This window comes from Melanostigma gelatinosum, assembly GCF_949748355.1.
Source record: "Melanostigma gelatinosum genome assembly, chromosome: 15".
NCBI lineage: Eukaryota > Metazoa > Chordata > Actinopteri > Perciformes > Zoarcidae > Melanostigma > Melanostigma gelatinosum.
In genome coordinates, this window is record NC_136648.1 from 17,992,492 (window position 1) to 18,003,381 (window position 10,890).

The 10,890-nt window shown below is 45.7% G+C and overlaps 2 protein-coding genes across 2 annotated transcripts in view; one reads left to right on the forward strand and one right to left on the reverse strand.

The window, feature by feature from the left end:
• phlpp1 (PH domain and leucine rich repeat protein phosphatase 1) overlaps positions 1–3,584 on the forward strand; it is a 42,254-nt gene extending 38,670 nt beyond the window's left edge. Inside the window, exons 15-17 of the mRNA XM_079284798.1 lie at positions 288–482; positions 623–851; positions 975–3,584. Of these exons, the coding sequence (XP_079140924.1) occupies positions 288–482; positions 623–851; positions 975–2,267 (1,717 nt within the window). The 3' untranslated portion in view covers positions 2,268–3,584. The remainder of the gene's footprint in view (positions 1–287; positions 483–622; positions 852–974) is intronic.
• Positions 3,585–3,974: 390 nt separating this feature from the next.
• mep1bb (meprin A subunit beta b) lies at positions 3,975–9,891 on the reverse strand (the record flags this gene model as incomplete). Its single annotated transcript, XM_079285922.1, has 14 exons — positions 3,975–4,197; positions 4,738–4,894; positions 5,165–5,344; positions 5,453–5,920; positions 6,005–6,220; positions 6,608–6,760; positions 7,008–7,226; positions 7,595–7,773; positions 7,920–8,037; positions 9,059–9,137; positions 9,239–9,282; positions 9,373–9,423; positions 9,524–9,542; positions 9,862–9,891. 14 exons carry the CDS (start codon positions 9,889–9,891, stop codon positions 3,975–3,977), a joined length of 2,136 nt encoding a protein of 711 aa, XP_079142048.1.
• Positions 9,892–10,890: the final 999 nt, after the last annotated feature.

Sequence of the window (10,890 nt, forward strand, 5' to 3'; positions counted from 1 at the left end):
ATCTCTGCATGGGCTACATTCAACACGTGTCATGTGCATGTCAACAATGAGATTCAAGCAACTGCGCATATTGTTTCCACGTTTCCGGATCCGCGATGATCGAAAGGCACTTCTGCTTTGATGACGTAGGTCCTGCTGCTCAGTCAAGTGAATCAGAGAAGGCATTGTTTCCACGGTTATCAATGAGCGGGGTAGTGCGATCAGTACGTGAAGGACAGAGCAGTTCTGAAGTTTTGTTTAATCGCAAAGCAGATGACGTTACGGCCGCATTTTGTTTCCCTCTCCAGGCTGTGTGTTGCGGCTCTTTCAGTAAACAGCTTCTGCGGGAGTCGTGAGGCTCTGTATGGTGTGTTTGATGGGGACAGGAACGTGGAGGTGCCCTACTTGTTGCAGTGCACGATGAACGACGTGCTGGCGGAGGAGCTGCACAAGACCAAGAGCGAAGAGGACTACATGACCAACACTTTCCTCGTCATGCAAAGGTACATGACAACAGGCTTTGTTTTTAATCAGCCGCCCTGTTTTGGTACAAATCGTCCGTAACATGTTGCAAGTCTCTAGTTCGATGGATTGATTTAGAGTAGGAATGTTAAATATTCACTCTGTTTCTTTGCCACCATAGAAAGCTGGGAACTGCGGGCCAGAAACTGGGAGGCTCAGCGGCTCTGTGCCACATTCGCCATGACCCCACCGACCCCGCTGGCTGCTTCACCCTCACAGCTGCGAATGTGGGAAAGTGCAAGGCCATCCTGTGCCGCGATGGAAAGCCGCTATCGCTGTCGCTGCTTCAAAATGTGGGACTCGAGGAGGAATACCGCAGGGTCAGGCAGCACAGGGCCATCATCACCGAGGTAGAGATCCTTGAAACACATCCTCAAGTACTCTGGAACCAGTGTTGAGTGCATCGATGTGAATGTGATTTTAGATTGTGCCGTACATGAACGCTGTATTGTTGTTTATGCTCTATTCCACAGGACAACAAGGTGAATGGCGTGACAGATTCTACGCGGATTATGGGCTACTCCTTCCTCTACCCATCCGTCATCCCTTGTCCCTACGTGCAGACGGTCACTCTCACCCCCCAGGATGAGTTCTTCATTTTGGGTAGCCGGGGCCTGTGGGATGCCGTGTCTCCCACCGAGGCTGTGGAGGCAATACGAAACGTCCCCGATGGCCTGGCGGCCGCTAAGAAGCTGTGCACGCTGGCGCAGGGCTACGGCTGCACAGACAGCCTCTGCGCTGTCGTGGTGCAGCTCAGTGTGAGCGAAGACTGCTGCTCCTGCTGCTGCTCGGAGCCTCCCCAGCCACCTCCCAGCCCCGGCTTGGGCCCCTATCCCCCGTCGTCCTCCGCCATCAAGGAGCGGCCCTCGGATGGCTCCCTGCCTGTGCCGCCTTCCTCCTGCAGCGAAATCAGCAGCGAGATCAGCACCAGCGAGATGAGCAGCGAGGTGGGCTCCACAGCCTCATCCGACGAGCCACCGCAGAGCTCCCTGCTGCTGCTGCACGAGCAGCCCCACCATCCGCACCTCCACCTGCACCAGCAGCCCCACTCGCTGTCCCTGCAGCACCAGCAGGCGCACACAGCCACTCAGCCCTGCCAGTACCTGTTCCCAGGCTCAGAGCTGCCCTCTGCCCGCAGCTGCTGTGCCCTCCATCCTGCCTGCTTGGCCGGCTCCTTCCAGAGGCAGCTGTCCAGTGCGACCTTCTCCAGCGCGCTGTCCGACAACGGGCTGGACAGCGAGGACGAGGAGCCCATCGCTGGGGTTTTCTCTAACGGCAGCCGCGTGGAAGTAGAGGCGGACGTCCACTGCCTCAAAGCGGAGTCCTCCTCCTCGTCACCCCAAGCGCCATTACCCTCATCTTCCAGCCAGGAGCGAACCATGCCGACTCTCCCCCCGCCTCCTCCGCCGCCGTGCACCCCAGAGCCCCTGGAGGAAGCGACCGACATGAGCCCCGGCGAGGGGGAGAACGGGCTGGAGAGAGATGAGTCTTGGCAGGCAGTCGGAGCAGGAGGCAAGAAGAGGATCAATGGGTCGGTGGCACGCCAGGAAAAGAGTCACAACCTGATTGAGGTGGCTGCTGACGCCCCCTCCAAGAAGTCCGGGGGCTACTTCACGGCTCCAGCCCAGCCCGACCCAGATGACCAGTTCATCATCCCGCCAGAGCTGGAGGAGGAGGTGAAGGAAATAATGAAGCAGCATCAGCAGAAACAGCAGAAGCCGCCTGGGACCGATCAGCCCACAGACTACTACGACACCCCTCTCTGAACACCACCACCACCACCACCACCTACAGCCTCATCCCCCTCCCAGCTGCAGCATGCACTGAAGCCTACCGTACCATCGACCGAACCAGTTTGACTTTCCGCATACGGACACAAACAAATGAGTTTTACTTCAGAGGCTGTTCAATGCACTTGAAGAAAGTTGGATCATACTTTTTCTACACAGCCTTCCTCGCTCGACACAGCCTCATCATTGAAGAACCACGCACTGTAACGTGATCCACTCGTTTATACCCCGACCAACTCATAGAATAAAACAAGCAAATGAGCCCTTTAATGATCCTCGACCCTCTTGACCAGCTCCTGGTGTCCACGGTTGTGCCCTTCTCACTGACTGTGAACCCTTGTTTTTACATTCGACACAAACCAGCTGAGTACGTAATCAACACTAGTCTCTTTGCAATAGCATTAGCTCGCCACGACACTTGTTAATATGGATAAGAATTCCATGGTTTGTTTGTTTGTTTTGTAAGACCTTACCATATCTTTTAATGTGAAAGCAGTGAAGTTGCTGAAAGAACTTTTTAAAACAGAGACTCATAATCTTTTTATTATCAGTGAACTATGTCGAATGGTACACCAGTAATACCACACTTAGCTGTTTTAGATAGGGCACTTAAAATACTGTGTTTCTTCAGTAAATCATGGCTCTTGCCCTGTAAAATGGCATAGAAATTTTTTGTAGAAATTTTAAATACTAACTCCTAGGAGTTGCATACTCTTTATGGTGACTCAGTCACTTTTACTAATCTTCTCTGAGAGAAAAGGTGATTTTTTTTTTTTTTTTCCAATGATTGTAAATAAGAGAAATATTGTATACTGATGCTTTTAAAGGAACTATGTACCTGTATGTCGGTGAAGGTTTTAGTGATGGGGAGGACGTGAGGTTCACCAAGAGTTTGCTGTTATGGAGGTGTCACACCCCCACCTCCTGTATCTTACAACGTTGACCCACAAATACTACACACACACACACACACACACACGTAGAAATGTATTTGTGCAATTACAGGTCGGAAACCCCAACATTCCATGCAATATACCAACACAAAGTTGCCATGGTTTGCTCCACTTTGTTTGATTGTGATGTCCTGTAGTCATCACTGTGTCTAATGAACACTAATAGACAGATATTTGCATGCACGCACACACATACACACAAACACACACACACACACACACACGGACACTCATGCATACTATTAGTCCCACCTCCCTCCTACAGTAACTGTTATCACCGGCATGACTGTGTCAAGTTCAGTAATACAAACAAATATATCCACGTGGAAAAGAGACAACACAGATGTTCCTGTCTTTGATATAATAAATTTTAAATTTGTGAATATAAGTCATGTGGTTTCAATTTGTTGTTTAATGATTAATGTTGTGTTTAATGTGAAAACATTGGTATAGGACTTCAGCATTTCAAAAATGTTTTATTTACGTTGATATTCTTAGTTTGCATCGTGTGTTTACATTGATTGACCAGAAGGAGGCAATCTCATCAAATGGTAAGATCCACTGTACAGTGATTGCTTTACCGTGAGCACCGGAGTTATTAAAAGCCTTAAATCTTTAACACCAAAGATAAAAGATGTTCATCGTAAACACTCAACTGAAAAAGGTTTTTTTTCTTGGACTTAGTCAGCTTTTTTTATTGTGGTTTCCTTCTGTCATTGGAAAGTTCAAACTACGGTTTCTGAGTGGCGCTCATGTTTTCCATGACGACACTGTTGGCGGAACTGCGTTTCTTATACTTCTTCTTCAAACAGATGACACTGACTATTGTAATCACCAGCATTACTCCCAGTACGGACAGAGAAGAGGCGAGAGCAAGCGTGGTTTTATCCATGGTGGAGCCCTTGTACTGACAGCTGTTCCCATAGTACCACCAGTCATCACCCACCACACACCTGGAGAGCAGAGAGGAAGAGGATGAGAGAGAAACATCTGACTTAACGGTATTCCCAGCACTCATACAGACCATATATAGAGTCTTTTTATTTTTTATTTCATAAAGCTTCAGCTAGGTAAAGTGCTGTTGGGAGATATTAAGTATTGGATATACCCACTGGCAAAGCTTTGCTGAGCACAAAGACTGGAAACAGAAAGGAAGCGTCTCACCTTCCCAGGCGGGTTTACCTTCTGCAGGTCTGTGTGACGCCACACACGAGCCAAAGAACTTTCCCTTTTTTGATAAGATGCTACAGGAGAACCCAACATGGCTAGATGCTTGCACTGTGCTTACTGACCACACTTCAAACACAAACTGAGAAGGTAAATAAGAGATAAAAAATAATGAAATCAGATCCAACATGCTTGGCAGGGCACTAAAGACATCCCTCTCCCCAGCAACGTTTTCTATCTTTCTTAACCAACCCAGTTGCCCCATGATTCCACAGTAACCCCCCCCCCCCCCCCCCCCAGTGAGTGCGGTCAAAAAAAGCGCTCACCTGCAAGCAGCCTTCCCCTCATCCACCACGCAGACTCCGTTATTCATACATTGCACATGGAGGCAGACATCGGAGGGCGCAGTGGTGACGGGTGGGTGGGTAATGGGTTGCTGGGTTGTGGAAGGCAGAGGCTGGATCACCGTCAGATGAGACACGTCTGAAGAGGGAGAGCAAATGGAAGTTAATTGGATGGAAGTGGAGGAGCGGATCAAATGATTGACTGTAGTGGGGTTTATGAATCGTGGATGTAATGACGCATCACAGGGATGAGTGTAGCGTACTGATGAATAGATAATTGATGTAATGTAGAACAGGATAGATGTAGTAACATAAATGGCAACACATTTCTTGCCTGATGTCTTTGCACACCCTTCATGTTTTTATGTTGAATTCTGTTGAGTTTGTCCTGTAATCTGTGTTTTTTTACCCTCCATGGTGAGGAGGAAGATGGCGTCTCCTCCCTTTATGAAATCCCTGCTCTTGGCTCTGAGGTGGGTGAGATACACTGCAGTGCCGGCGCCTGGCCCTCGGAAATACTTGGACCCATCCGTATGTGGGACCTCAACGCCCACCTTGCGAGGGTCGTCCCAGAAATATCTGTCTGAGCCTGAAGGATGTTGAAAGGGTGTGTAGATATAGCATCGTCAAGATTTCGTTTTTTTTAAGCGTAAAGAACAATCAATGTGAATCTTTTTGACGGTGAAAGTATCTGCACCTGTTTCCTTCATGTTGGGGTCAGTGGTGACACTGCGCTGGTTGGACATGCGCTTTTGGATGTGTGGGTGTTGGTCCATCAGCATCATGGTTATCTGTTTCCAGGGGCACGGCCATTGCTGTCCGCTGTCCCCTTCCCGGGCCACCAGATGAGCATAGGCCGACAACTCGCCAGGGTAGCCTGCCCTACCGCCGGGGTACAGCTCCATCTGGAAGGTGTAACCCTCCTTAGAGGTGAACGGGGGGCTGAAGATGGACGTGTTTGTTTCGCTGGTTTCTATAACGTCAGTGAAGTTTTTCACGCGCCACGTAAACTCCGGGCAGGTGGTCTCAGAAAGGTTGATGTCATCCAGTGACAGTCCGCCTGTCAAGGGCCCAGAACCCTCTTTTGTCCCCTGAAAAACGACGCGGAATTTAGTTTTGACGTCTAGACTCACGTGGTGCAGTTGCCACTCCCCCTGAGCGAATCCTGTGGAAAACATGGATGTTATTGAACAGCAAGATTTCACAAGCAAAGCTGTTTGTACGGTTGTAAGAGCTTAATAACAGTCACCATATATGTGCTTTATTGGGCGCAGTTTTCCATTGGGGTTAGCATCGTCATATTCTCTGACGTGGATCTTCAATGAGTCGCTGGGGCCGGCGCTGTTGTAGTAGAAGAACTGCAGACACTGGTATCCTCTTTTGGGGTAAAGGAGCCTGCTCTCCAGCAGAGCGGTACCCCCGGTGTTGGCTGTGCCCGTGCTGAAGTGCATGAAATACCCTGAGCCTAAAGATCAGAATATCACTTGGTGAATATTGATAACACTTAAGCACGGTTCCAATGCTCACTGGATGATAAGAGAGACGGTGACAAAGGCCAAACTATCATACGGCGGTGATTAAAAGGTAGAGGTTCGCATTTTACAAGTCTATCGTAAAAACAACCTTTGCATGCTGACATGTTGCTGGAATTGTTCCCTCTGTCCTACTGTCTGTGAAGAGATCCCCTCCTAATGCGTATTTAACGTAAGAGATGGACGAAATCTACAGTCCTTGGTTTGAAAAGTTCAAAACTTGGGCGTCAACCGTCCAAGTCAAACAAGTGCTTTGATGCTGAGCTGTGCGTCCGCACCATGTGACATGTACTGTATGTTCTTGCAGGTACAATTCTCACCGGTGCATTTGCCCATGTTGGAGTAGTCGGTGTCAGGCCCTCCGTCAGCTTTGGCAACCCTGAGCCAGTCTGCCGTGTCCTCTTGTCCCTGAGTCATGCCACAGATGTTCTCACGTTCAAAGTCACACGAGTCCAGAAACGTGGCGCCCTGGGCTAGAAGACATTTCATAAACGCACATACAGTACACAGGTGTGGGACTTTGAACTCCTATAAAGTGATTGACTTCACACTAAGGACAGCGTTTTGCTTATCCACACATTTCCATGTGGAAAGAATTCAGGAGATAAACCATCTCATTGACGGCTGATATCAACATTAGTAATAAATGGTGGTACAAGCTGACGCAACAGCTGTTTTGCAGATAATAAAACCCAACTATCGGTGTTTGTTGACTCTTACTGCAGTTGTAGAGGCGGTGCAGCTTGAGCAGGTCACTGTCGCTGAACTCCATGCGCTGGCCAATGACCTCGCTGAAAGCAGGGATCTTGGTGACGATGGTGGGCTCGGTGCCGTTGCGGAAGGCATTTTTACTGTAGTGCATCATGGAGCCGTAGTCATAGGGCACGCCCAGAGAGCTGGAGGTGGTGTCGTTGTAGGTGTTGAAGTTGTTTTCTCTACCTGTAGATCAAACATAAATGAAGGTGTCAGCGCAGCTGAATTCACTGTCACAAATGTCCTATTCCATCCTCACAATGTGGGGGTGGATTTTGAGTGATGATTGTTTGGATCACTACTAAAAGTTGCTTATTAATAGCTGACAAGTGTTTGAAGACTTGACAAAAATACAGCAGACATCAAAGTGCACTGCCCTTTAATGACATACTTTAAAATCCTATTGATTTGATTTGTTAATTTGAAGAGCGTCGGTCCATCGTATAATCATGTAGGTGCTAATAGAAGCCGTGAAGTAGGCGTGTCTTAAATGACATGTGGGAACATGAATGGGCGGTGCTTAAAATTGATTATAATTGAGTCGGGGTCATTACCCGCTGAGATGCGGTCCCACATGATATTAACATAATCGTCGCGGTCTGCCCTGGACTGTTCATGCCAGAAACCCAGAGCGTGAAGGAACTCGTGTTCAATGGTGGCGATGCGGTCACAGTTGCTTCCTATCGACAATCTCTGCTTCCCAACTTTCCGGTTTCCCACAGAGGAGAAACAGCTTTTGGGAAGAAAAGCAAGGCTTTTATGAATATCACATGCAGGACTTTTGTTGTAATTATGAAATACACCATATATATATGTCAGCATTAAAGCTTGTCGTGCCATCTGAAGACCATACAAGTGTAGAAGTTCCTTCCGTCTTACCCGCCCCCTTTAAAGATGGAGATGTAGTTTGCTTCTCCGCTCCACGGTTTGAAGTCGATGCAGGTCTTGAGCCGGTACTGCTCAAAGGCCTTCAGAATCACACCTTTTGCATTGATCTCTGCAGAGAAGACGATAAATCAATCCCGTTAAAGAAGATGAAACGCGTCTTCTGAATCCCCTTCAAGATGAAGGGGGGCAATATATTGAGAAATGGCCTCTTTTCAAATATTTATAGCTGTTAACGTTCACGATTTCTCCCATAAGGATATAGTGTCTGACTCACTGCATAAATTGTAAATAACCGAACATCAAATATGCAGTATATGCACCCAGTGGTGCACATGTCCAACCCTGAGTTCTCTGCTGACAAATCTGAGTAGAGGTTTGAGCAAATGCAAGATGGAAAGGTTTCAAAAATATGTTTTCGTGTTTCTGCTTGTTTCAGCATTGGCTTTTCTCCCTCACTGTCTGAGGTTCCTCTGACTTCACTGCGGTGTGCGTAAACATAACAATAATAATTGCTCTAAATATTGATTTTAATTGTCTTTTGACATAATTTAAAGCTAATATTTAGGAAAAACTGAGCTTGCATATTTGATGAAAGTTACATTACAAGAAAGCATTTTTATTACACCAAATAAGAAAATATGTCATGTTTTATTTCTTATATGGGCTATAAATGAACACATTTACTACATATTATTATTATATGTACAGTATATTACCCGACATAGTGACTCATGTTTGAGGTCACTTGTAATTGCACTATAAAGATAATACTATTGGACTCTTGTGTAAACTTGTACTTAAGCAGAAAAGTATGACTAAGTATTAGTAACAACTTGTACTTATAGTATTTAAGTATCATTATGCATAAAGTTCCCTGTCAGTGTTGTATCATTCTATAATTGGATCGTTATTATTATCACCATCAATGCATTAACATGGAAGCATCCTTTAACATTACAGATGGTCCAGGTGGAGCATATAACTGCTTTATATACTGTTGGTACTTTCCACCAGTGCTTACCACAAGATTCATGTTGGTGAATAGATTGTATAAATCGCACCATATTCCTAAAAGAAAACATGAATGTACAAGTTGAAACGTTTTCCAGATCTGCAGCGGGCACTCTTACCTAAGTCATCTTCCATGTAGTACGGGATCGTCTTCGGCCACTTGTACTCATCTCCTATTATGGAATTACGAGTCTGCCTCTGAGGCGGTCAAAGACAGGAACGAAGGGTCACGGTTGAGCTTTATTCCAGAAAAATGCAATTGTGCAGGGGGAATATTAAAAGCAGTTCAGTTAACATACCTCATCGAGCACAATGTCCCCCTCTACAAGATTCAGCCCGGCCTCTAGGTAGACCAAGCACAGGGGAAATCGGTTTACAATGGTTCCTGCTGACTAATAATCTGGAGACACGAGGATAACAAATGTCTGCATACCTTCATTGATGTCGAAAATGTCCCGGTCCCGTCCTCCGTCCACGTCATAGTCTGTGTGAATGGATATAAAAACAAATGTGAAGAAACGTCAAAAGAAACTGTCAATATTCGGCGTATAGTCTGTTTTGTTTGAAGAAAAATCATCACATACCTAACACTTTTGCTGTGGGCTAAAGAAAGGAGAATTCAAATGTAAATGTTGATTTACAAATGTGTTCAAATTAAATGTCCTAATATACAAGAGCATATTAACCAAATAAACCAATTTCTGACCAAGCAAAGGGCAATCCCACATAAGAGGTATGCAATGTGGAGAACAAATACACCTGAAGGTCTTCTTCCTGCCATGTCCTGAAACGTCCCTCTACACGGGTCAGTGCAGGTGACTCTCACCGGCACAGACAGCAGAGAGGTGCATGCAGGGAATAAAACCAGGCACGATCACGAGTGGATAATTGACAGGTCTGTTCCACGGCAACTTTGATTTACCTTGATCTGACCTTTGATCTGTTCACGCATCTTTACACATTTGCAGATAAGCTGCATCGTCTCAGAATAAGACAGAAGAAGAAACACATTCGAAGGCACTTTTGTAATGTGCCTTTCTCTAATTGTTATGCCTTTGTTTTAGTGACCTTTTTCTGGTCATTTGTATACTTACACAAGGATATATTGTAGTTACTGACATCCAATTGTCACCTTTGACTTTCATTTTAAAAATAAGAAGTCGTTTTTACCAAACTACCAAACCAAAATAAATCAATACATTTTCTGAAGACTGTTTTTTTGTCAGTGTAATTTTTATATTTAATGAAGGGAAATGCAAAATCATGATGTTCTTCAGCAGTTCTCTATTATTCTTAAGGCTCTTACAAGCAGTTCAAAGCTCATTACAAGCCAATGTTGAGTTTGTCCTTGTCATAGGCAACCATTACCTTAATTCATCAATTTCGGTCCCGCTCGTAACAAAAGGAGAGTTAACAGTCATGTCTACAACAAATGCCTTGGCAAACTTCATTGTTGTAACATGTGTTGCCTGTAGGTGGCATGGTGTCATAATTGCATAAATTATTACTTTCCTTTCCTGTAAATAAATAAGGCCCATCTTCATGTCTACATCGGCACATGAAACTTGACGCCGTCGTTTTCGTTGCCATGGATAAAGAAAGTGGCTGAATGATGTCGGCTGAGCTTGTTTTAGATGCTTCCATCAGCAACAAAGTGTACTCATTGTCTGCACGAAGTCGATTCCATGTGATATGTGTTTCATTATTACTCTCCTGCAGATGGTGGTAGAGATCAGAGAACTCTTATCCTTATCCTGGTGGCTCCCTTAAACTCCAGTAAAAAGCAAGGTCTCCAAAGATTGGGTGTTAAAGTGCAGAAAATGACGACAAGTCTTGAGTTTGAATATTTCATCTATGTGCATAGTGCACATATATATATATATATATATATTTGGACATTCACACAATCAAGGACATCGCACATAATAAAATGGTTATAAGTTTAAAGGTT